This window comes from Pipistrellus kuhlii, unplaced genomic scaffold (assembly GCF_014108245.1).
Source record: "Pipistrellus kuhlii isolate mPipKuh1 unplaced genomic scaffold, mPipKuh1.p scaffold_m20_p_2, whole genome shotgun sequence".
In the NCBI taxonomy this organism is placed as follows: Eukaryota; Metazoa; Chordata; class Mammalia; order Chiroptera; family Vespertilionidae; genus Pipistrellus; species Pipistrellus kuhlii.
The window spans coordinates 132,957,165-132,985,110 of NW_023425515.1; the positions used below are offsets into that span (position 1 = coordinate 132,957,165).

Genomic DNA, 27,946 nt, shown 5'->3' on the forward strand with positions numbered 1-27,946 from the left:
AAATTTTAAATTTGGAAATTAGTCTACACTGTGAACATGTTACCTTAACGTGGCAAAAGGGGAATTAAGATAGTAGATAGAATTAGATGTTAATCAACCAATCTCAAAATATAGAGATTATCTAGATGGACCCAATGTAATCACAAGGGTTCTTAAATGTGGAAGAGGAAGGCAGATGAGAAGGTAGATGAGAAGAACTGAACCTGCTATTGTTGGCTTCAAAGCTAGAGGAAGAGGGCCATGAGCCACGGAATGTGGGCAGCCCATAGAAGTTGGAAAGAACAAGAAAGTGAATTATCCCCTATCCTCCATAAGAAAACACAACTGTCAATACCTTGATTTTAGCTCAGTGAGATCTATTTAAAGTTTTCAATTTCAAAGTTGTAACATAATAAATTTGTGTGGTTTTAAGTCATTAAATTTGTAGTAATTTGTTACAGCAGTCATAGAAAACTAATATAGGAAATTTTCTTCAGAGGTTTGATATAAAACAAGTGATACAAGTTAATGCTATCTCCTATTTAAATAGTTACATTAGTTGTCAAAATCTAGTAGGCTTCAATCCACAAAAACGAAAATGATAAATAAAAGTGAGCGTAAGTTAGGAAGCACTTATTTCACAAGAAAGGCCAATTTTAAGCATCTCTACTTTTATCACTACTAATACAATTAGTATTAACTTAGAAATAAAATAGCATATAATCAACCTATATTGTCCAGGAGACTCAAGACTGGAAGCTAAGAGGCAAGCACCAGATACAGCATCACTTCAATAAATCAAACACACACAGAGAGTACTACAAAGGATGGATGAAGATATATGTGGTGGGAGAGATACTATTGCTATTATATACTGGGGGCGGGGGAGTAAGTAATCTAAAGTATATTATGTTAAACATCAAACTAGACTGATACACAGTGGAGGAAAAAGCAATTAGCAAATTTATAAATTTTGTTTCCATTTCTTTCTTGCTTCCAAGGTCAGTCATTTAAGAAAAAAAACTTCAACTCAGATTTTATTTATTAAATAAATTTAGATTTCACACCAAGGAAATAAAATGAAATAGTATAAGTCCCTTACCTATTAATTTATACCATGAAGTACACACAGGTACACACTTACACACACACAATATTTGTTAATTTTGCTGTACAGTAACGATACTATCTTGAATTTGGTGTTTGTCTATAATTTACATACGCTTTTATGAATACACCTATCCACCTTCCAAATTTAAAATGAAAAGATATTTCTCTTTATTTCCTCCTCCTATCCAGTATTAGGAACATCAGACAAACTAAAGATTTGAAATAACTTTTCTCTGAGACCAGATCAGAGTAAGAAAAAAACTCAGTATTCCAAAGCTCCGAATTTATTATGGCCAAATATATTTTGCAATCAGAAAGACTTAGACCCAAATCTTACTATATTTATAAATTTGAGTTAGTTACCTATCTTCCACAAGCTTTAGATTTCTTGAAGAAATTATGTAAATGGAAATACCACTCTAAACTATACAGCTTTTGTATGCATTGATAAACTAAAATTATATTACCTAGCACATGAATGGCATTAAAATATTCTCTTTTAGAGAAATAAAAATCATGATTATCTTATTTTAATAAAGGTCTAATATAAAAGTACAAATGTTACAAGTAAACTATTAATATATAATACTATATTTTTAATCTACTCTTATTATGTTATCAGTTTGTGAAAGACAGTAGTCCTGTCACTTACTTTTTTGGAAACACTTCTTTCTTAACTATTTCAATTCAATATTCAAGGAAGATTATTTTTATTTCATTTTTAAAATAAGTGAACTTTCCCACAGATTAATGAAGATCTGCACAGATGTCAAAGTATGATGAAGGCATTTAAAACTGACATTGGATATTACTTGTCACAAGCAATTTATAGGAACTACATGTCAGTTTTCTGCTTTCAGCATTCCTTTATTTTTTATTGAGCACATAATATGTTTGAGGTAAAAGATAAGGTAGTTCCAAAGTACATCAACTGGTTTATGTATCAGAGAAATATTTGTTTTTATGCTAAAACTTTGGGAAGATTTTACATACATTAGTTTGAAACATGAAAATGCTGATATCTGAGAGAAACCAAGATGGCGGCATAGGTAAACGCCTAACTGAAGCCTCGCACAACAATTTCAAAAAAACAACTAAAATACAAAATGGACATTATCCAGAACTACAGGAAAGTTGATGGACTGGAAATTCTACAACTAGAAGCAAAGAGAAAATCAGAAATAAAATCAGAGGAGCTGTAAAAGCCTAAGGTACGGAGACACTTTGCGCATGGGGAGAGGACTGAGCTGGACAGGAGGGGGGCGGCTAGTGCCTGGCTGGCGTTCCCTAGTGGGAAGGAGATAAAAGCTCCAAACTGTGCTGAACCCCAGTTCCGACTGCACCAAACCCCAGTTCTGAGCAAGACCCTGGGAACCCAGGCTCATGCAGAGGGAATCGGGGCTGTAAGGCGGAAACTCAGGGGAGCGGCAAAAGGCAGGGTCCGGGAAGCGCGCACGTTGCGCTCAGAGAATGGACTGTTGACTGTGCCACTGGACTGCCCTAGTGGGAAGGAGACAAAAGCTCTGAACCCCACTTCCAACCCCACTTCCAACTGCACTGAACCCCAGTTCCGAGCTCATTGGGGGCGAAACTTGAGGGCACCTTTCTCTTAGAAGTGCTTGCAGCAAGTACCAAAGCAGCAAGTACCGAAGGATACTGAGGAACATTGAGACTCAGAAACCTCATAGGGCGGGGCTGACGGAATCCAAGGCTGTAGGCTCTGCCCCATCCAAGCTGAGCACAGAGGCTTTTGCAATTTTCCAAGTCTAGTCGAATAAGGCTGTCTCCCAGCATAGACACAGCTGATACTCACAGTCAATTGGCCTGGAGGTCAGTTCCTCCCAGTGATACCAACAACAATCAAGACTTAACTACAATAAGGCTGTACACACAGTCCACAAAGGGGTGCACCAAGAGTGTCCACCTCAGGTAACTGGGAGGCTGACCCAATGAACCATATAGGACACCTTAGAACACAAAGCCACCTTACCAACTCAGGGAAGCTGCGAAAATGCCGAGACAAGGAAACAGATCACAAACAAAAGTAATGGAGGAAAAAAACGACTGGATATAAAGTTCAAAACCACGGTTATAACGTTTTTCAAGAATTTCCTAGAAAAGGCCAATAAAATAAACGAGACTTATGAGGATATGAAAAGGGATCAACTAGAAATAAAAAGGAATCAACAAGAAATAAAGAAAACATTGTCTGAAATAAAAAATATTATACAGAGTCCTAAAAACAGTCTGGAAGAGCCCAGGAATCAAGACAAAGATTTGGAACACAAAGAGCCAGAGGACACTCCTCCGCAAAAGCAAGAAGATAAAATAATCCAGAAAGTTGAGGATAGTGTAAGAAATCTCTGGGACAAGTTCAAAAGAACCAACATTAGAATTATGAAAGTCCCAGAAGAAGAGAGAGAGCAAGATACCGAAAGCATACTGGAAAAAATAGTGACAGAAAACTTCCCCCACCTGGTGAAAGAATTAGACTTACAAGTCCAGGAAGCGCACAGAACCCCAAACAAAAGGAATCCAAAGAAGACCACACCAAGACACATCATAATTAAAATTCTAAGAGCAAAAGACAAAGAGAGAATATTAAAAGCAGCAAGAGAAAAGCAGGTAGTTACCTATAAAGGAGCACCCGTACGATTGTCAGCCGATTTCTCAACAGAAACCATGCAGGCCAGGCAGGAATGGCAAGAAATATTCAAAGTAATGAATAGCAAGAACCTACAGCCAAAAATAATCTACCCAGCAAAGCTATCACTCAGAATCGAAGGCCAGATAAAGAGCTTCACTAATAAAAAAATTTAAAAAAGCTAAAGGAGTTCATCACCACCAAACCAGAATTATATGAATTGCTGAAGGGGGTTCTTTAGGAAGAGGAAGAAAATAAAGATAAAAATTATGAACAACAAATACATAACTATCAATAAGTGAATCTAAAAACCAAGGGAATTAAAAAATCTGATGAACAATAATAACTGAATATAATAGAATCAGAGGTATGGAAGGGGAGTGAACTGACGATTCTCGGGGAAAAAGGGAATGGGAGGTGCGGGAAGAGACTGAACATAAACTGTGCACCTACGAATGAAGACAATGGGGGGTGGGGAAAGGGCAGATGGTAGGGTGGGAACCTGGTGGAGGGGAGCAATGGAGGGGGGAAAAATGAGGAACATTTGTAATAATATGAACAATAAAGATTTATTTTTTAAAAAAGAAAATGTTGATATCTGACTGATTTTGTACAGCAATCTTATGTGGTTCAACCTAATAAAGTAGTTACCTAATGTTAACACTCTACAACACATGTGTCAAACACAAGGCCCGCGGGCCAAATCCGTCCCGCCAGGCCTTGCAATGTGGCCCACACCACGCTGTCATCACTGCACTCCGCTGCGTTTCCATCACAATGACAGTTTATGACTGTTCAGTAAACCATTCGGCCCGCGATTTAGGCTGGATCTTAGATTTTGGCCCCTTCTCTGACTGAGTTCGACACCCCTACTCTACAATGTCTAATAGTTATATTTTCAATGTACAATATTTTTTCAATTTATAAAAGACTTTTTGTTTTGCAAGTCATAAACTACATCACACAGAGCTTTCAGAAATCAATCAATCAATCAATCTCATATTTATGGCTTACTTTGTAAGTGTTAAATGTGGTCACATCCAATGAAAATAATTAACTGGCTTAACAATTAATTAATTAAATAATTAATCAATTATGATATACCCTATAAAACTTAGTTTGAATAGATATAATTATTATACGTATCGGAATTTTAAAAGTAGCTAAAGAAAAATTCAAAGGAAGATAGAATCATTTTTTTCTTTTTAATCCTCACCAGAGGATATGTTTATCTATTTGAGAGAGGGAGAGAAAAAGGGGGTGGGAGAAGAGGAAAGGGAGACAGAAGAGAAAAAAAGAAAGAAACAAAAATATCCATGAGAGACAGAAATATCAATCAACCTGGTGCCTCATATATATGCCCCAGATGGGATAGAATCTGTGACCTAGATATGTTTCCTGACTGGGAACTGAACCTGCAACTATTTTTGGTGTTCCAGACAACTGCTCCAACCAACTGAACCAGCCAGGGCAGATAGGATCAGTTTTAGCTAAAGGAATCCAGAAAGGTTTTGTGGGCTATTAATACAGATAAGATTGGAATATGTGAAGATTGGAAGATTTGGGAGAGGCAGGCCTGGGTGGGTAATCAGGTATTTTCAAATGAGAAATAAATATGAAAGACCTGGGAACATTTTTTAAAAATGTGATAGAGGCTAGGAAGAATCTCAAATTTTAATAGTTTGGTTTATAATCTGCTTATATGAATGAGAAACATCTCTTCAACATGCCCATTAAACCCTTACAGATTATTCTAAAAACCAATGGTGCTACTTAGAGTCATGAAATCCACATTCTGTTGATAACATGAAAAAGGAATTGATTGTGTAAATTATTACCTCAAGTAGTGGTAATGCAATGACAGGGATAAGGAGAGACAGGTTGCTGTTTTGCTGAAGAGGTAGCATCTGAGTAGAGATTGTAATGAAGAGAGAGAGAAAAAGCAATCTCTTGGAAAATCTCTTGGAAAAAGAGATAACGTAGGCAGAAACAAAGGTTCTGAGGTAAGAGCATGCTTGGTATGTTCAAGATATCCAAAGAAGCTAATATAGCTAGAGGGTAAAGAGAGAGAATGAGTGTTTTAGAAGAAAAGATCAGAAGGCAGTGAGGGGTAAATCATGTATGAACTTGCAGAGTCACAGTAAGGACTCTGGATTTTGTTCTAAGCATGCTAGAAAGTCCTTGGAGGGTTTTTAACAGAAGTGTAAAAATATCTTACTTAGCTCCCAAAAGAGCAATTCCGGCTATACCATGTACTGGGGTAAGAATTTTATCTTACAGAATTCAATAACCAGAATTCTAAAGATGTCTATTTATTACCAAACTGAATTAACCATCCCTGAGTCTAAATTTGCTCCTGGTCATGAATTTCCATTCACCAGTCAGTCTATATGCCAATCTAAGAATCATTGACTCTGGCTTCTTCCTCATATTCAAACACTACATATTTATTCTATCTAAATAGCTTTGACCCTGATTTTTTGCTTTCATTGCTAAAAGTCTTTCAGCAGCTCCACATATCTCCTAAGACTGAATCTCAGATGCTTCATTTTGTATCAAGTACTTTATAATCTGGTTTGTCATTCAATTATGCTATACCTCTCATTATACCTCACTTACTGAAAGCTCTCCCAGAAGAGAACAAATAAAAAGTCCCGTTGAAATCACCTAGAGGACTTTTCTGAAATAAAATGTGCCTTTATGGAGATTTAGATCTGATCTCCCATAAGGGCATAGACTTTCATTGAAAATGACTGATACCGTTGATGATTGTTACTATTATTAGAAGTGTATTCTACCTATCCTCAGATATGTTGGATAAGAAATAAGTTGAAAGCCTCTTTTAGAGGCATATGAAAGCACTCCCATTTCTTAGAACAAGCCATGGTTTTCCACAGTTCCTTACCCTGAATATACTAGGTTTACCCAGATCACTATCCCTAGAAAGTAATCCTTCTTAAATTCCAAATCATACTTTAAATCTTATACTAACACTTTAACGATTTCTTCTGACAAATAAACAATGGGACACTTCACTTTCTTGTATAATATCTTATACTATAAACTGGCAAATTTTCAACCAGTGTGCCAGAGAATTTTTAAAGCACGCAATACCTTAGAAATTGCAGAAGCTATTAATATGTTCTGGACCCTAGCTTGAGCCAATCTCAAATAAATTAATCTTTAATTAAAAACAAAGGCTATTGGAGAATTATCTATTTGCTTTAGCAAGCTGCTCATAACCCTGTTCATTTTGGACCTATGGTTATCATAAGTTATTTATGTACTAGAGGCCCGATGTATGAAAATTCATACACTGGAAGAGGTGGGGGGTTCTCTCAGCCTGGCCTACCCCCTCTCACAGTCCAGGAGTTCTCAGGGGAAGGAGGCAACCCGGCAATCAGAGGAAGGCAATGCCCCATCACACCTCTGCTGCTGCCACTGTTGGCAGCACAAGCCTTGCCCAGCCCTGATTATCTGAGCCTTGGACGGTCCTGGGTGGCTGGGCAGCCGACATCTGAGGCTTGCCTGTGCCTTGGACTTCAGCTGAGCAGACACCATCCGAGGCTTGCCTGCGCCTCAGGCTGGCCCTGGGCGGCTGGAGGTTTGAGGGAACTGGGGAACTCTGGAGGCAGGTGTGCAGAGTGGCTGGGCCCACCTGGGGGTGGGCCTAAGGTAGGGGTGTCGAACTCAATCAGAGAAGGGGCCAAAATCTAAAATCCAGCCTAAATCGCGGGCCGAATGGTTTACTGAACAGTCATAAACTGTCATTGTGATGGAAACGCAGCGGAGTGCAGTGATGACAGCGTGGTGCGGGCCACATTGCAAGGCCTGGTGGGACGGATTTGGCCCGAGGGCCTTGTGTTTGACACATGTGGCCTAAGGAAACTGGGAGCTGCCATCTTGTGGCTATGGGAGCCACCATCTTTGAGGGTATGACAGTCAATTAGCATTTTCCCTCCTTATTGGTTGCAGGTGCCACCATCTTTGAGGGTGTGACAGTCAATTAGCATATTCACTCCTTATTGGCTGTGGGTGACGCTATCTTTGTGACAGCATGAGAGCCAATTAGCATATTCCCTCTTTATTAGATAGGATTTTAAGATGTCCACAACCCTGCTCAATTTGAGAATATGGTGAATTCTATGGCTCTCTCATTCATCCATCTATCAACATGCACACTTACTTCTCCTATAGCCTCAAAAGATTCATTAACTTCTCAATCTAACTCATTAATCCTAAATTTAAAAAACCTACTACAGAGGGTGGTAGCTAGGTTATTTTAGAACACTCCACATAATACGTTGCATTCACAGTTCAAAAAATACAGTATTGCCTTAAAAAGAAGTCCAAAATAAAAATAACACTGATAAAAACAAAAGGTCAATAGTAAAAGTAAAACAGAAAAACCAACTCTATGACTCCAGAAATGTTCAAAGTGAGTGAAATAACATGCTACCAAATATCATATTATGTAAGTAATATATCAAGTATAAACAAATATATTTCTCTAAAAATAATTTTAAAATTCTTTGGAAATACTGTATAAATCTCATTTTCATAACTAAGATTGTAACATTTTATTTAAAACATATATACATTTCTTTCTTTTCTGTCCTCCCAAATTTCATTTGGGTGGGTAGGTATGTTACATGGCTCCAAGTAAAGATTTCCCCCATCTGATTTCAAACTCTTCCAAACTAAAGACAAAATAAAGAAAAAAAAACAAACAAATGCCTAAACTTCCATTCTAAAATGACTTAAGAAATATCTATTAAAATACAAAAGAGCCGGGACCAGTTTGGCTCAGTGGATAGAGCGTCGGCCTGCGGACTGAAAGGTCGCGGGTTCGATTCTGGTCAAGAGCATGTACCTTGGTTGCGGGCACATCTCCAGTAGGGGGTGCGCAGGAGGCAGCTGATCGATGATTCTCTCTCATCGATGTTTCTAACTCTCTATCCCTCTCTCTTCCTCTCTGTGAAAATTCAATAAAATATATAATAAATAAATAAATAAGTAAATAAAAATAAAATAAAATAAAATACAAAAGAAACAGTAATTTGCAGAGCCAAGTATCTTTGAAGTAAAGAGTTGAGAGTAAAAAGGTGGATTTTATAATAAATTGACTTTTTTAAAGACTTTTTGGAAATTACACAACTATAGAACTTGAGATTGGAAAGAACCTTCATGATAATGTATTTCAGTGTTTTCCAACATTTTCTTTCCCACACCATACCTCAGAAAAAGGACACATTTGCAGTAATGACAACACTGCAACACAGTTCTACAATTAGGAATTATATGCCCATACCATAATACTAAGAACCCACAAGTCTAGTCCAATCACTCACTTATGCCAGAATGTCCTATCTTTTAATTTGTCGTTTTCTAAAAACCTGTATGTAGTGATGGAAAACTCATTAGAACCTAAACTTCCATAACAATCCTACTTAATAAAAGGACAATATGCAAATTAACCATCACTCTTCTATACCCATAGGCCACGCCCACCAGCCAATCAGAGCAAGTATGCAAATGAACCCAATCAAGATGGTTACCAGAAGGGAGGCTTGGGTTTCCCTGGCAACAGAGGAAGCCAAGCTTTCCACACTCTCTGGCAGGTCCAGGCCTCCACTTAAGGATATAAAGTTTTAATTATAGAAATGGTGGCAGCCATGAATGGAGAAGGAGGCTTGGCTCTGCTCCAGGCTACAAAGTTTCCATTGTAGAAGGTAAATAAATTCCAGATACCAGGGCCTCCACTTGGGTTGCCAGGGAGCGTGGCTGGCCTGCAAACTACCACAGACCCCTCCCTCAGGCTGCCCCATGCCCCAAGGGAACCCCCACCCTGATCCGGGACACCCTTCAGGGCAAACCAGTCGGCCCTCACCCAAGCACCAGGCCTCTATCCTATCTAATAAAAGAGTAATATGCAGATTGACCATCACTCCAACACACAAGATCAAGATAGCTGCCCCTATGTGGTCAAAGATCCTGCCCCAAGTGGACACAAGATGGCCACTACATGATGGCCAGCAGGTGAGGGCAATTGGGAGGGACCAGGCCTGCAAGGGAGGGCAGTTGGAGGGGATCAACCTTGCAGGGGAGGGAAGTTAGGGGTGACCAGGCAGCAGAGGAGGGAAGTTGGGGCAAACAGGATGGCAAGGAAACAGTTAGGCATCAATCTGGCTGGCATGGGAGTGGTTAGGGGGTGATCAGGCTGGCAGACAGAAGTGATTAGGGACAATCAGGAAGGCAGGCAGGTGAGAGCTGAGAGCCAGCAGTCCTGGATTGTAAAAGGGATGTCCGACTTCCTGTGGGATAGGGCCTAGGCATCCCTTGAGGGGTCCCAGATTGGAGAGGGTGCAAGCTGGGCTGAGGGACCATCCCCACCCCACCCCCCGCCCCTGTGCATGAATTTCATGCACCGGGCCTCTAGTAAAAGCATAATATGCTAATTTGACTGGACAGCCAGATGTCCTTCTGGATGACCTTCTGGGCGAAGCTGGAACTGCAAGGGCCAAGGCCAGCCACCGCGGCTTTGAGGGCCAAGCCCCTTGCATGAATTTCGTGCATTGGGCCTCTAGTTTTAAAATAACCTTTTTGTTTTAGAATAATTTGAGTTCCAGAAAAGTTGCAATATGGAGAGTTACTATGTACCCTTTACCCATACAGCTAAAAGTATTTTTTGATTGGTTTAGGTAGAAATAAGTTATTTTAAAAACCATTTGTTTCCAACTTGTTTTGCAATATACTTGTCATATCAGCAATTTTCACCCTATTCATCTCATGACACACGCAAACTAATTACTAAAATTCTGTAGCACACTAAAATATATTTATTGAGGATCTGATAAAAAATAAAAGGATATTTTTGACTCGGTCACACCAAACAAATGTTGTGGTGACTGTTGTCATTTTTAAATCTGACAACCAAAGGAAAAAGAGGACAGTGTCTGTGACTAAATAGTCAGGTATTCACGTTTTAAAAATTCTTGAGGCACACCAGTTGAAATTTTCTGATTTATAATATAAGTGATTACATGAGAAGGTGGAGCATCACCTTATTCAACCTTACCTGGGAACATGTACATCAAATAATTCAAATTTATTTTCCCTCTGTATATGTCCACAAATGACTGTGGAAGTGTTATAAGTACTCTTGTCAGGTTTTAGATAAATTTTATTGGGTAGGTGAATTCACACTTACAGAATCTGAATTGACTGGATACACTTATATTAATTGTACCTACCTTTGAAGATCCATTTGAATACATCTGTATCATGTTCTCTGCACCTTGTTTTACTTTAAGCTCTATATCCAATTGTTTTTTTAAGGCCATCAATCTGTTATTGCTAGTAGAACAACGAGGGTCACTACTGGGAGTGTCTGGAGTCCTTGGGCAATCTGAAAATTAAAAAGTATGTTAAAGTTACTTATTAGGACTAATTACTGCTTAAAATGGGAAGTTAACATTTTCAAGCAATAAAGAATTACGGGGTTTAAGATGAGTTTGAAGTTACCTAAATGAAATTTTCTTATGCTTCCAGATAATATAAAAATTCAAGCCAAGAAAATATTTAAGTAGAGTTGTAGGACCATTTGCCAGGATACTGTAGATGTGATTTTGTTGAAACTAAAGTTGAATTAGGTCACTGCCCAAAGTTTTTCTAACACTATTATTTTTAAATTAAGACAATTTAACGAGTCTATTCAACAATTAAACTAAATTACCTACTCACTACCTAGTTTGAGAATAATGATTATTAAAACATTATACAAATTCCACTGAAGTAATTCTTTGTAAATAGAATTAAGGTACTTCAAATATAATGCTAGCATTAATTAGTAATATACACATAAAAAGTCTTCACATTTTGTTTTCTACTATGAGGATGTTCAATAGAATGGAAAAATTTTCAAGGATAATTGATTGGTATCACATTAATAGTAGCAGGGTATAGGAAGACCAAAAAATTCAAGGTCATGGCTTCTCATAAAGAATACTGTGGTTCTACTTAAAACACACACACACACACACACACACACACACACACACACACAATTTAAGTAGAACACTAATTATTCTGGGTAAACCATTATTGCTGAAACATTTCTAATAGTTTTACCATGTCACTAAAATTCTTCACAATGAACATATCTTGTGTTTTATCCCCACTAGTCCCTTGTTTATTAAAAAGAAGAGAGGGGGGGGAAAGGGGGGGCTGAGGGGGAGCTAGAAGACTAAAGACCAGGGTACCAGACCTGGTTTAGTTACAAGTAACTTGGTAATTACTGGAAAATTGCATAATCTTCAAGTTACTTATCCTTTGTTCTTCAAGGTTTCTTTCTCTCCTCTGAATAAAAGATGATGTGACTTACTGATTTTAATGAATAACAGTGTATTTTATACTGTTTTAAAAAATTTACTAGATCGAACTATTTAAACGTAATTTGTTTATTAACTTAAAATATATAGGTGCTATGCTAGATATAGGTGTAATATAGTACTATTTCATCATTAATATACTAATTTACAAGTTATTAAATCCCGATCTAACTGCATTATAGACCCATTAATCCTCACAAACAACCCTAAAAGGCACATTATACCCATATTACAGAAAAGAAATCCAAGACAAAAAGAGGTTAAACATCTACTAAGTCAATCTTAGTAATTGCTGTGCCTCACTGCTTTTGGTACTTAAAAACCTTCTAAACAATTATACTAGACTGTGTATTATGTGCGCAAACTTACAGATATGACAGTATAATTATACACATACAACTATATGTATGTGTATATATGCATATTAGTACTTAAAATAAGTATTAATTCACATTTACATGTCAGGAAACAAGCAAAGTCACAATTACCGTATTTTTCGGACCATAAGACGCTCCAGACCATAAGACGCACCAGTTTTTAGAGAAGGGAAATGAAGAAAAAAAGATTCTGAAACAAATAGTGTCCTAAAATATTTTATGTGCATTAAAACCCAACATCACAGTCAAAAACACATGTAATCAACCCTGTAAAATAAACAGCAGCATTTAGAACCATTTTAGAGCCGGGCAAGCACACAGAGACCACACAGAGCCGGGCAAGTAAAAACACTTTTTTTTTAAAGTATATGTGTAGGCTATATTTGGACCAAAAGACGCAGAGACTTTTTCCCCCCACTTCTGGGGGGAAAAAAGTGCGTCTTATGGTCCGAAAAATACGGTACTAGTGGAAATTAAACAAGAAATGTTTCTATTGTAACTGAATTTTCCAAATTACAAATGAGTCACTTCAAAGGTTGATTTTCTACATGACAATTCTTACAGAAAACTGATATATAAGATTTCAGAAAGGCTCACAAAGGAACTATGTAACATATTGTTATGGATAGAATTTTTGTATTCCCCCAAAAGTCACATGTTGGAGCTGAAATGTGATGATAATTTGGAGGTGAGTCTTTTGGGAATTAGGTATTGAGGGTGGTCTCTCTCTGACATGTCAGGATACAGTGAGAAGACTTCATATACTAAGCAGGAAGAGGATTTGCACCAGAATTCTGATCATGCTAGAATTTTGATCTAGAAGGACCCGACCTCCAGAACTTTTAGAAACAAATTTATGTTTTTTTAACCCACCCAGTCTATGGTATTTTGTTAATACAGCCCGAATTAGACATATATTTGCTATAGTTGTTAAGAATGCCTAGGTTTGAATCTTAATTGATGCTCAATTTCAGTACAAACCATGTAACATGGGGTAAGTTACTTAACAAACAACACTGTGCCTCATTTTCCTCATCTGTTAAATAGTAAAAAAGCATCAATCTCATAGGATTACTGTGATTAATTAAGTTATATGTAAAGAGCTTACAAAAGGGCATAGTGCACAGTAAATATTCAATAAACATTAGTTAGTAGTCACTGTAGGTAGTGTAAGCATGTCTCTGTTGAGTCCACAAATTGTACATCATAGCAATGACTAAACAGTTAAATGTACTCAGACTTGTGAACAGGTTTTCTTACCTTTTTAAAAAACATAAATGTTACAGAAATCAAAACCACACAAAATCTAGTATATAATTTATAATAAGCACTTCTTTTCCCTAAACATACTGTTATTGATTTCAGAGATGGGTGGTGGAGAGAACCATTAATGATGAAAGTACGTCATTGACCTGAACCCTCCTGCTCTCCCCCCACTGGGAATGGAGCCTGTAGCCCTGGCATGTGCCCTGACGGGGAATTGAACTGTCACCTCCTGGTTTAGAGAGGGATTATCAAAAGCTGAGCCACGCAGGCCAAACAATAAGCGCATTTCAAAATATATATTTTTTTATTAATTTCAGAGAGGAAGGGAGAGGGAGAGAAATAGAAACATCAATGATGAGAGAGAATCAATGTTAGGCTGCCTCCTGCACACCCCACACTGGGGATCGAGCCCACAAACTGGGCATGTGCCCTTGACCAGAATTGAACCAAGGACACTTCAGTCTGCAGGCCAACACTGCATCCACTGAGCCATACCTGGTAACGCAATAAGCACATTTTAAAAAAGAACTGGAATGCATTCAGCGTAGAAGGCCCTCAATCAAAAACAATATGGATATGTGTTGTTGGATAGATAATGGTATTTAGCATAGGATGATAAAGAGAAATTGTTGCCTTATCATTTAAACATTAGTCTATAAAAGTAGCTGTCCATTTACTATTTCTCCACAGGGCAGACAATTAGACCCAATGGGTAAAATCAGCGAGGACAAAACTTTTATCAGAAGATAAAGAGAAATCCTTTACATTTTGAGTTATCTAACAATGAGATAGTTTGCTTTACTATTAATAAAATTCCTTGACTCTGGAAGCATTTACAAAGCATTTACAATCTATTAAATAAGAAATTCTTACACATTAAAGCAGTTTGTACTAAGACATTAAATAGTAGTGATTCTAATAGAACTTGTAATGGTATTAAAATATCTATCACTTTTCATGAAAAAGTATGTCCTAAGAATTACAAGAACATAAGAAATACAATTAATGGTAATGGTTCTTAAGGTTAAAATGTCTTGGTTAAAATCCTGTAGCTGCTATTTATTGGTATGGTCTTCATCATACATTTAACATTTCTGTGTTGTCATTTTTTCAGCCACAATTGGGGGCTATTGTAAAGATAAAGCTGGTACAGTCTTAAATCAATGTTTAGGGCTCAATAAAATTATATGTCAGGGCTCAGTTAAGTAGCTGTATTTCTGCTCATTTAATCTTCAAAGGAGCTCACAAAGGTTTGTAACATAACCTCATTCTACAAATAAAAGAAAACACGCCCAGAAGCTCAGAGAGGTTAAGTAATTTGCAAAGGTGACAAAAGTATGTGTGCTGAGGCAGAAATTTAACCTTTGCTCTATCTTGTGTTATAAAGCCCACTTTTCACTCATTTAGAAATTAGAGAACAACTTTGCTGTTTTCGTCAGATTTCACCCATTTTCCCATTTAACTTCCTACTTTTCTTCTCTCCAGTGTTCTTTCTTATAGATATGTTAAGTTACAACATACAAAACATATGGTTGCCAGCAATATTTAATACTTTTTAAATAATGAAATATTTCCAAACAGGGGTAACCGGAACTCCCAATTAATGTCCTCTTCATTCAAAATAAGAAACTTAAAAGAATTCTATAAGATGAAATTATTTTTCCACTCCAAGAACTGCCTTTAAATTACAAGAGCAAATGTTAAATTGACTCTCTATTTTTTTTTATTATTGTTGTTGTTAATCCTCATCCAAGGATATTTTCCATTGATTTTTAGGGAAACTAGAAGATATAGGGCGGCAGAGGGAAACATCAATGTGAAAGAAACACATCAATTGATTACCTTCTGGACCAGCGCCTAAGCTGGAGAGGAGCCTGCAGCCGAAGTACGAGCCCTTGACAGGAATTGAACCTGGGACCCGCTGATCTGCAGGTTGATGTTTTATCCACTGAGCCAAACTGGCTAGGGCTAAATTGACTCTTAAGTGCATATTATGCCACTTAAAACTATACCTCATGATTAAGACCAATGATAAATTTCCATCTACTGCTATAATTACCAAAGCAACTTTTGGGTGAGATGAAAAGGGAGGGTATAGCATAATAATCATTCATACTTTTAACTTCTAAATATTATACAACTAGAGGCCCGATGCATGAAATTCATGCACTGGGGCGGTTGGGTGTCCCTCAGCCCAGCCTGCACTCTCTCCAACCTGGGTCTCCTCCAAGGACGTCCAACTGCCCGGTTAGGTCTGATCCCGGTATGATCGGGCCTGAACAGGCAGTCAGACATCCCTCACACAATCCAGGGCTGCTGGCTCCCAACTGCTCGCCTGCCTGCCTTCCTGATTGCCCCTAACCACTTCTGCCTGCCAGGCTGATCATCCCCTAGCCACTCTCATGCCAGCCTGATTGATTGTTAATTACTCCCCTGCCAGCCGATTTGCCCCTAACTGCCCTCCCCTGCAAGTCTGGTCACCCCTAACTGCCCTCTCCTGCAGGCATACTCCCCCCAACTGCTCTCCCCTGCAGGCCTGGGTCCACCCCAACTGCCTTTCCCTGCAGGCCTGGTTGCCCCACACTTCCGTGGGAGCTGGCGGGAACTGCAGCACACCGCCGGGAGCCATGCTGCTTCCATGGGAGGTGGAAGTGAACAGCCAGAGCCTACGGGAGCCTGGAGAGAGCCATGCCAATTCCATGGGAGATGGGCCTGCTGTTTCCTCTCCTGGCCTGCACTCGGCTGCAGAAGCTGCGGGCTGGCCCTTTGTCCCCCAGAGGACCTGACTGCTTATACTGCCTGCTCTCAGCAGCTGCCCCCCAGGTATTGGGGGACTCTGGTGGAGCTTAGAGGACTGAGAGTGCTATCTTGTGGCTATTGGCACCACCATCTTTTGATGGAGTGATGGTTAATTTGCATATTACCCTTTTATTAGACAGGACAGTTGACTAAACAATCCAGATAAAAAATAACCATACACTTTGTAAAAACAAATAAAAAAAAAATCAAATCCAATTATATGCTACTTACAAGAGTCATGTCTAAAACACAGTGATACAGAAAAGCTGAAAGTAAAATAATTTTAAAAAGGTATTTTATGTAATTAATAGGCCCAACCCCCAAACTATATTATAATAATAACAGATGAAAGATACCGTATTTTTCGGACCATAAGACGCACTTTTTCCCCCCCAGAAGTGAGGGGGAAAAGTCCCTGCGTCTTATGGTCCAAATATAGCCTACACATATACTTTAAAAAAAAAGTGTTTTTACTTGCCCGGCTCTGTGTGGTCTCTGTGTGCTTGCCCGGCTCTAAAATGGTTCTAAATGCTGCTGTTTACTTTACAGGGTTGATTACATGTGTTTATGACTGTGATGTTGCGTTTTAATGCACATAAAATATTTTAGGACACTATTTGTTTCAGAATCTTTTTTTCTTCATTTCCCTTCTCTAAAAACTGGTGCGTGTTATGGTCTGGAGCATCTTATGGTCCGAAAAATACGGTACTTTGAGGCACAAAAATTACTAGAGATAAAAATATCATTTTATAAGGTGAAAGATTCAATCATATAATCAATAAGCCCAACCCTCAAACTACATTAATAACAGACGAAAGATACTTTGAGGCACAAAAAAGATAAAAGATTCAATTCACCAGAAAGATATATCAATTTTGAATTGATTTTGTGGCCAGTAACATGGAGACAAAATAAAGCAAAAATTGACAACATCAAGAGAATATAGCAACTCCAATTCCACTAAACATTAATTCAATGTTTTTCATAATAGAACAAGTAGATAAAAATTAAATGCTTAACATATAAACATCTTATCTAATAAAGAGGGAATATGCTAATTGACTGCCCCGCCCTCAAAGAATGCGGCACCCACAGCCAATAAGGAGGGAATATGCTAATTGACTCCCTGTCCTCAAAGATGGCTGCGCTCTTAGCCACAAGATGGCAGCACCCAGTCCCCTCAGCCACTCTGTGCCTGCCTCCAGAGTCCCCCAGGCTTCTCAGGCCCCCAGCTGCCTAGGGCCAGCCCGAGGCTCAGGTAACCAGGGCCTACCAAGGCTTGCGCTGCCAGTAGTGGCAACAGCAGACATGTGATGGGGCATCACCTTTCCCTGATCGCCGGGAAACCTCCTGAACCTGAGAGCTCTCAGACTATGAGAGGGGAGGGCCGGGCTGAGGGACCCCTGCTCTAGTGCATGAATTTTCATGCACTGAACCTCTAGCATAAAGAATAATAACCAACCAGTGAAGAATATATATTATTTTTAAAAACACAAACAGAACAGTTAAATAATCATTACATATGACCATAAGATAAATCTCAGGAAATTTCAAGGGATCACAATATAATTAATCAAGCAATCAATAAATAAAACTATAAAAATCTTCATTTGTTTAATGACCCAGAAACATGTTTTTAAGTACCTTATAGAATAACAAAGATATATGAAAATGAGAAAATATTTCAAACTAAATAACTAAAATTTTAGGTGATACCATCATGACAGCATAAAATGTTCCCCTTTTTTGCCCCACTTTTTAAACAATGAATATCCATCCCTGGATAAAACTGCCTTTATGTGATCTGAAGTATTTAGTACCACAGAACAAAGGACATGGGAGGAGCTTGCCCAACTTAACTCTGGTATTCGATAGACCTCAGTAACTCAGGATCAATCAAAGACATAAAAATAAGATCTGATACAATCATTCCTGGAAGCAAATTGAGGGAAGAAGCCCTAAACATTGGTCTCAGCAATGATTATTTGGAAGACACTTAAAGCAAAATAACCTCAATCTATATCAAACTTTAAGGCTTCTTCACAGAAAACAAGCAACAAAATTATAAAGCAACATATAGTCATACAGGCCTGGCTGGTGTGGCTCAGTGGTTGACAATTGATGTTTTAATTCCTGGTCGGTGCACATACTGGGTTGCAAGCTCAAACCCCAGTGGGGGTTGTGCAGGAGGCAGCCAGTCAATGATTCTCTCTCATCATTGAAGTTTTTAATCTCTCTCACTCTCCATTCATCTCTGAAATCAATAAAAACATTTTTTTTTTAAATAGAATTGATCTAATTGGCTATCATCAAGAGATAGCAACTATTTTGAAACTACAGATAAGGGAACCCTTGTATACCATTCATGAAAATGTAAATTGGTGTAGCCACTATGGAAAACAGTATGAAGGTTTCTAAAAAAATTAAAAGTAGCACTACCATATGATACAGCAGTTCCACTATATATATATATATATATATATATATATATATATATATATATATATATATATATATATATATAGTGGCATTACTCACAATAGCCAAATATGAAAACTACTTAAGTATTCCTCAATAGGTGAAAATAAAGAATATGTGGTATGTACATGTGAACATGTGTACAATGAGAAAGAGAACTGCCATTTGCAACAACATTGTTAGAGCTTGAAGGCATTATACTGAGATTAGACAGAAAAAACAAATGCTATGCTATCATTTATATGTGGACTCTAAAAAGGCCAAGATCTTGTAAAAACAGAGAGTAGAAAGGTGGTTACCAGAGGCTAGAGAGTAGATTAGTTGGAAAATGCTGTTTAAGCATACAAACTGGAAACTAATAAATAAGTTCTGAAGAGCTAATGCAAAACAATGATTACAGGCAACAAAACTGTAAACGTCAAAAGTCACTAAGAGACTAGATCTTAATTGTTCCCATGCCCAACAAGAAGTGATAATTATGTGACATGATAGAGGTGTTGGCTAATGCTAAAGTGATAATCATATTGCAATATAGAAATGTAAACATGTTGTACACCTTAAATTTACATAATGCTATTTATCAATTAGATTTTCTATAAAAATAGTTTAAAAATTTTACATATCAAAATTTTTGTGATGCAACTAAAGCAATACTTAAAGGATAGTCATAAATTTGAATGAATGTATTAGAAAAGATAATAAATCTAAAATGCTAAGCATCTGCCCTGGCTGGTTTTGCTCCGTGGTAGAGTGAAAGGTCACGGGTTCAATTCCCAGTGATGGGCACATACCACATTGCAGGCTGGATCCCAGGAACCAGTCAGGGCTATTGCAGGAGGCAACCAATCAATGTGTCTCTCTCACTTCCTATCTACCTTCTCCTTCCCTTCCACTCTCTCTCTAAAAAAAAAAAAAAAAAAAAATCAATGGGAAAAAATATCCTCAGTGAGAATTAAAAAAAAAAAAAAAGTGTTAAGCATCTATCTTGTTGAGATTAAAAAACAACTGGCAGCCTTTAAAAAAAAATAGCCACCTAATTCTAAAGAATGAGAGGAATAAAAAAAGTAATAAATGGGCAGAGATTATCAAAACAGAATAAAAAAAGAATCAGTAAAGTCAAAAAACTTGTTTTTTGGTAAAGGGAACTGCATACAAAATATAGCAAGAAAAGTGATCAAGAGAGAAAAATGAAGAACTTACCTTTATTAGTAATGAAAGAGGAAATATTACTACAGATATACACAGATATGCCAATAAATTTGAAAACTATGTAAAATAGAGATCATAGGAAACTATAAGTTCATAAAAAATAATTAAAGATTACAATCCTATCTAATACAAGAGAAACATGCAAATTGTACCTCAACTATGCCCACAAGCCACAGCCACCAGCCAATCAGGAGTGAGTATGCAAATTAACCCAACCAAGATAGCAGCAGCCACAGAGATAGAGTGAGCAGGAGGCTTGGGTTTCCCCTGGTGATGGAAGAAGCCAAGCTTCCTGCCCGCCCTGGCCTCCGCTCAAGGTTACGAAGTTTCAATTATAGAAGATAAATAAATCTCAGATACCTGTTTCCAGTCAGCCATGGCCTCCACTCAAGGAGGCACCGAAAAAAAGCAAAAAAGGAGGGGCTGGGAGCTTGGGTCACCACGGGCCATGGCCAGCCTGCAAGCAGCCCTCAGCCCCTCATCCAGGCTATCCACACCCTCATGGGGTGAAGGTCCCTGCTGGGGGGCTTGACAAGCCTTCAAACAGCCATCAGCCCCTCTACCCAGGCTGGCTGAGCACTCCAGTGGGTCTCCCACCCTGATCCAAGACACTCTTCAGGGAAAACCAGCTGGCCCCTACCCGTACACGAGGTCTTTATCTATACTAATAAAAGGATAATATGCTAATTAGACTGGGAGACCTTCCAGGAGACCTTCTGGACAAAGCCATGGTGGCAGGGCCGTGGTAGAGGCGGTAAGAGGCCAAGAGAGTAGGGCAGTTGTGGATGATCAGGCCAGGATGAGACAACAGTTGTGGGTGGTCAGGCTGGTGGGAGCGGGGCCGTTGGGGGTAAGCAGACCAGCAGGGGGGCCAGTTGGGGGCAGGCAGGCCATCAGTGGGGGTCAGTTGGAGGTGATCAGGACAGGGGGAGCAGTTTGGAGTGAGCAGGCCAGTGGGGAGAGAAGCTAGGGGCGAGCAGGCCAGCAGGGGAGGCAGCTGGGGGGGGAAAAACACTGGCACAGGTGGGGCAGTTGGGAGTTGGGGGTGAGCAGGACAGCGGCAGGGGGCAGTTTGGGGCGAGTAGGCTGGCAGGTAGAATGGTTAGGGGCAATCAGGCAGGCAGGTGAGCAGTTAGGAGCCAGCAGTTTCAGATCCCTGTAAACTGGCAGTAGGACATCCTTCAAGGGGTCCCAGATTGGAGGGTGCAGGCCAGGCTGAGGAACAAACACCCCCCACCTTGCGCATGAATTTCATGCACCAAGCCACTAGTTACCAATAAAATTCAAAGTGCTACAAAACTCCTTAAATATATTACAGAGTTGTAGAAGAACGTAAATAGTATTTGCAAACTTTTAAGTGCCTGATGCTATAAGCTAACTTAAAACTTCATGATCAATGCCTTTCTCTTTTTTTTCTTCCAAATATTCAGCAGTTCTTTATTTTATTTTAAAGTTATTATATATGTACATATCTTATCATTGCCCCCCCCCCCATCACTTCCATGCATGCCCTTCCTCCCCAGAGTTTTGCGTCCATTTCAATGCCTTTCTCTTTTGCTTGAAGAAGCAGGTTAAGCAGGTGAAAAAAAAAGATTTCTCAGTCTCACTTGCAGTTGGGGGCTAGGGCCAGGCAGTGATGTGACCTAATCCCACGATAGATAGAACTAGACATCTGTAGCTTTGTTTCTGAGAATGCTTTTGCTTTTCTGATTTTAAAAAGACTTGCTAGTTCCTCATCCTTATGGAATAAAATGTGGGTTCTAGACAGGAATCTCAAACAGTGCCATCTATAATGGCTAAATTATTTCTTGACTTGTCTTTGGCTTGGGATGCCTGAGCGGAGAAATAATGGTATTCTTTTAAAATTCCTACCTTTCTCATAGTTTAGAGGCAGGAATTCATATTATCTTAAGTTAAAATTTTCTGTTAACTGGATTCAGGTTGGTAATGCTTCTAGGCATCTTACAGAAATGCATATCCTCTTGGAAAGAAGACACTTTAAATCCAGACCTAAAGTAATTCCCCCAGAGAAAGTTCCAGTGAAAATATACACACAGTAGAAATCACAAAGCTCAGATGGGAGGGGAAAAAATTACCACAAGTAAGAAAAACCTATAGTAGTATGAAAAGGATTTTATTTATTGTCATTACCATATACAGACGGTGAAATAAAGTATATTAAACATGAAAACGAAATATAAGGAGTATCAAAGAATGTTTGGGACGAGACAGTATCAAAAATTACCAAGATTATAATAGAACTTCCAGTATTAAAATATATACAGGGTGCCCCAAAAATGTATATACACTTTGAACAATTACATATTTCAATGGTTTAAATCTGAAGAGAAAGAAACATCAATTGAGCTATCAGCTGTAAAAGTGTATATACATTTTTTGGAACACAATATATATTAGAAATATAATATATGTGATCAAGAGCAAACTGGACACAGGTAAAAGGAGTATAAGAGAAATGGAGACAGACTTGAAGAAATGATCATGCATCCAATTGGAGTTCCAAATAGAGGGAATACAGAAGGTATTACTTAAATACTTAAAATACTTAAAAAAAAAAAAAAAAAAAAAAAGGAGCAAAAAAATTCCCATAATTAATGAAATACACAAATCTCAGATTCAGGAAACATAACAAATCCCAAGCAGATCTAATGAAAGGGAATATAAAAAGTTATTCTCAAAGACCAGAACACTGAAGACAGAAAGAAACTAGGGAAAAAAGACATTATCTACATGGCTTCAACCATTAGACTACAGCTGCCTCCTCCTCAATAACACTGGAAGACTGAAATACTTTCCAAGTGCCTAGAGAAAATAACCTAGAATTGTATATGAGGAAAATTATCTTTCTACAGTCTATACCTTTAGAAAGAAAAGGAAACAAAATTCTAGAAGGTCTGTGAAATATGAAGAAATGGACAGAGAAAATGATAAATATGTAGGCAATTGTAAACTAACAATGACTATATAAGAAAGTATAATTAGATCTAATTTGTGAAATTAAAGATAAAGTAGAACTAGAATATAAACACCAATGGCATATAAATCAAGTAGAATTAAGTAGATTCGAATTAACCACATTATATTTTCTGGTACTTCCAAAGTGGTATTTCAATCCAAATTGGGTTTTCTGGACTTCATCTGGTAATTTATAACATTATGGATATTACTTGAATGTCCTATTGGCTTTTCTTCTAATCCTATTTAAAAGTGAACTCTTCTTTCCTGGAACACAACTTCTACTAATAAATCTTTCTGCTTGTTTTCTGTCCTGTTAATGGCATGACTCTAGTAATCCATAAATAAAACCTGACTTTTACTATAGATGCCTCCCTTTCTTTCTACTTTTGCTCTCCAATGTAAGTCTATATGTCAAGTAACAAACCTTTAGATTCCATCTCTGACATAGGTCTCAAATAAGAAAAACAAGACCTGAAGGGGTTGAAAGTGGCATATAACCACACAACTATGTAATGCTTCAGCTGAGATCAGATCTCAGATCATATAATCTTTAGTCTTTATTATATAACCAACTGACTCCCAATGCTCAATATTCATAAAGTGATCCTGTTCTGGATTGAAGCTATTTACTGAGGGGGAAAAAAAGGAGAAAATATAGTAGAAGTAAACATAGCCAAATCTAAACTAGTAAAAGTAATAGCATGCTGAAGCACTAGCTAATCTATCTCCTTCACAAACGGTCATCTGTAAGTATCTTAGTTACTGTTCGTTAGTCAACATTTGGGTTTTCGCTTGATACTTATAAACTGGTATTTTAAAAATAAACTTCTCCAGAATCTTGCCATGTGTTACAGTTATATTAACAGTTTATATTTCCCCTAAAATCTAACGTTCTTATTTAACCAGATATACTTACCTTATAAAGACATCTGGAACCTGCTCAGATTATAATGAATGCTCACATATTATTAATGGGTGATTAACCAGCTATTTTGAGTACTCAGGATAACCTTTGTCAGATGTTGCCAACTGAAGTAATTTTGATGAAATATTTTATAGCTGGTACAACCTCTGTTTTAGTTTTATTATTATTTTATCAAAAGTGCGTGGATAAAATTGTGGGTTGTAACTTTTTTTTGTTTTGTATTTCACTTGATTTTAGCATTGTCCCCATATGCCAAGGTTGCAGGTTTGATCCTCAGATAGCGCACATACAAGAATCAACCAATGAATGTGCATAAATGAGTAGACAACAAAATGTGCATAAATGAGTGACAAATCTATGTTTCTCCTCTCTCTAAAATTAAATTAAAAATTCAGAACTGCTTATATCTATTATATTAAACTACAAGCCCAGTGCACAGATCTGTGCACATTGTAGAGAAATTAATTTGAAGGTGGCTGGTGGGGAAGGACTGGGCGAGACAGGTGAATATGCCCTGGAGCCAACCTCCCATGGCTCCTCCCTGGCCAGCTACATCTAAGTGGCGCTGGGGCTTGAAGGACGTCTGCAGAGTGAGCAGGGTTCCTCTGGCAGGTAGGGTCCATTGGCCTGGCCTGTGGAGACTGGGTCGAAATTGGCTGTCCGACAACCCCCAAAGAGTCACAGACTGCGAGAGAACACTCTGCAAAGTTGTTGTCATTTGGCAGCTACTGCATTGAGCACCTGCCCCCTGCTGGTCAGTGTGCATCATATCTACAGGCCAGTTGGCCAATCGCTTAGCCTTTCATATATATCGATCTTAATGTTTGAAAACTGCACCTTACATCTCCTAGTAGAAAAGACTTCATTTTGTACAAAACTCTGTACCCAGGCCATCCACAGTTATTTCATAAATTCTCCTAAAGATGGTGCTACTTTATTTTTCCTCTTTCCTCCCTCTGATTACCATGATGTATATCGCCAATCATTATACATTGTTAGACTAGTTTAAAATAAATATTAATAATAGCAAGTGCTGGAGAGGCTGTGAAAAACTGGAACTCTCATATATGCTGGTGAGGATAAAAAATTCTATAACCACTCTGAAAATGTTCTGGCAGTTGTGTATAATGCTAAATATATGCTAACATATGACTTAGCAATCACACTTCTAAGTATTTATGAAAGTGAACTGAAAACGTTCACATAAAAAACCATTCATGAGTAGTTATAGCAGCTGTGCTGAAAATTTCTAAAAACTGGAAAACAACCCTAATGTTCTTGGTGAATGAACAAACAAACTGCAGTACATCTATACAATGTACTACTACTCTGCAATAAAAAATAATTTTTGGTAAGTGCAAAAACCTGGATAAATATAAAAAAACCAACGGCTTGAGCAAAAGAGTCAGTGTTGTCCTAACCAGTTTAGCTCAGTGGATAGAATGCAGTCGTATTGAGGACTGAAGGGTCCCTGGTTCGATTTTGGTCAAAGGACATGCCTGGGTTGCAGGGTGAATTCCCATTAGTGGACATGCAGAGGCAGCCGATAAATGATTCTCTTTATCATGGATATTTCTCTCTCTCTCTCTTTCTCTCTCTCGCTTCCTCTCTGAAATCAATATACACACACACACACACACACACACACACACACACATATGTATATATAGTATATGTACATATAGAAAAGGAAAAGTAAGTGCTGAAAGGTTATGTACTTTATGATTCTATTTATATGATAATCTTGAAAAGCAAACTACAGTAACAGAAAACAGACCAGTGGTAGCCAGGAGATATGAAGTGCAGACAGTGTGACTACAAAGGGATAGCACTGTTGCTTTTCCTGATTGCAGTGGTTGCTAGAGGAACATATTACATATATTAAAATCCATGAAATGGTATTAAAAAAAAATAAACCCCCTTTACTGTGTATTAACTTTTTAAAAAGTATTATCATCAACCCTTGGCTGGTGTGGCTCAGTTGTTTGGAGCATTGTCCCTGTACCAAAAGGTGGTGGGTTCGGTTCCTAGTCAGTGCCCATACCCAATGTAAAAGGGAGGCAAAAGATCTCCCCCTGCCCCTCTTCATCCCTCCTTTCCCTCTCTAAAATCATTTTTTTTTTAAACTAATCAAAGAATTCAAGTGTTAGAGATCTACAGATCATTTAATCTCATATTTTTAAAGATATGATTCCCAGTTGCAGCACATAGTTAGGTTGTGGGTTCAGTCCCAGGTCCGGGCACCTTCAGGAGGCAACCATTGAGGTTTTTTCTCTCTTTCTCTCTCACTCTCTCTCCCTCCCCCCTCTCTAAAATCAATAAACATATCCTCAGGTGAGGATTTAAAATTTAAAAAAAAAAAAAAAAAAAAAAAAAAAAAAAAAAAAAAAAAAAAAAAAAAATTAACCCAAAAAAAAAAAAAAAAAAACAAAAAAACAAAAAAAAAAAAAAAAAAAAAAAAAAAAAAAAAAAAAAAAAAAGCGCTCACAACTTAGTACAAAATATATTTACCTCAAAATGAGAATTTCAACCAGAAATACAGACTAAAGGGGAGAAACCAAGATGGCGGCATAGAAAACACTTAACTGCTGCCTTCAACAACAATATCAAAACTACAACTAAAAGACAAAACAGACGCCATCCAGAACCACAGGAAAGCTGGCTGAGTGAAAATTCTACAACTAGAAGAAAAGAGAAAAGCACATTGAGACTCAAAGGAACTATAAAAGGCTGAGGTACAGACTCGCATGCGGAGAGGATGGTCGGTTGTGTGTATGTGTGGCTGTCTTTCTAAAGTGGGAGGGAGAAGGAAGCTCCTGACTACATTGAACTCCAGTCCCAAGCATGACACTGGGAAACCAGACTCATTCAGGGGAAATCTGGACTGTCAGGAAAAACGAAAGCACACTGATACTCAGGAGCTGCGGAAGGCAGAGGTCTAGAGGAGCATGCACACTGACTGCTGAATGCACAGGCTGCTGAGTACGCGGCTGGCTTTCTAAAGCAGGAGGGAGACAAAAGCTCCCGATTGCGCTGAACTCTATTGACTTCCAAGCAAGGTTTTGGGAACCCTGACTCATTCGGGGAGAAACTGGACTGTCTGGCAGTGGGCGAAACTCGAGGGCGGCTTTGTCTCAGATGTGCCTGCAGCAATTACTGAGGGACACTGAGACCCAGGGGCCTTATAGGGCAGCGCTGATGGGAAACCAAGGCTGTCTGCTCCATCCTGAAACTCTTCCCCATCCAATCTGAACACAGAGGTTTTTGCAATTTTACAAGTCTTGTTTCATAAGAGCATCTTCAGAACAGAAGTTCTCCCAGAGTAGACACAGCTGATCCTCACAGCCAATTGACCTGGAGGTCAATTCCTCCCAGTGATACCAACAACAATCCCCTTTCCTCTCTGAAATCAATAAAAATATATTTTAAAAAATTATGATTTGGTATTAATTATCTCAACTAACACAGTATTTTTAATTGCTGGGATGTTTTTGTTTGTATTTTGGGCTATAACAGTCATAACTAAACACCTACTTTGTTGCAGATTCTATAATAAATCTTGAAAACACATCCCTGTCCTCAAGAAGAATAGTTTAGTAAATTATATAAGCATGTACAATATAACATAATACAATAATGAAGGGACAAAGCAGAAGAGAGAAGACAATCAGAGAAAGTCAGGGAAGGTTTCACAGGGTATCCAAATTGGCTTTTAAGGGCGAAAAGAAATTTGATAGTAAGACTTAAATGTCATTTCCTTATATGAAACTCTAGAAAGACAAATTTAATC

General features: G+C 38.2%; 1 protein-coding gene across 9 annotated transcripts in view; it reads right to left on the reverse strand.

Annotated features, from left to right (window-relative positions):
- PKN2 (protein kinase N2) overlaps positions 1-27,946 on the reverse strand; it is a 143,449-nt gene that overhangs the window by 63,774 nt on the left and 51,729 nt on the right. For 5 of the 9 annotated variants that reach the window (XR_004989461.2, XM_036446880.2, XM_036446874.2 and 2 more), the window contains one exon: positions 10,972-11,141. The exons of 1 other annotated variant lie outside the window; for it this stretch is intronic. Coding sequence is in view for 7 of the 8 variants with exons in the window: in XM_036446880.2 (XP_036302773.1) it covers positions 10,972-11,141 (170 nt within the window). In the remaining variant the exon portion in view is untranslated. Of the gene's footprint in view, positions 1-10,971; positions 11,142-11,999; positions 12,092-27,946 lie in introns of all 9 variants that reach the window. 3 more of the 9 variants (XM_036446881.2, XM_036446875.2, XM_036446883.2) reach the window with 2 other exon arrangements.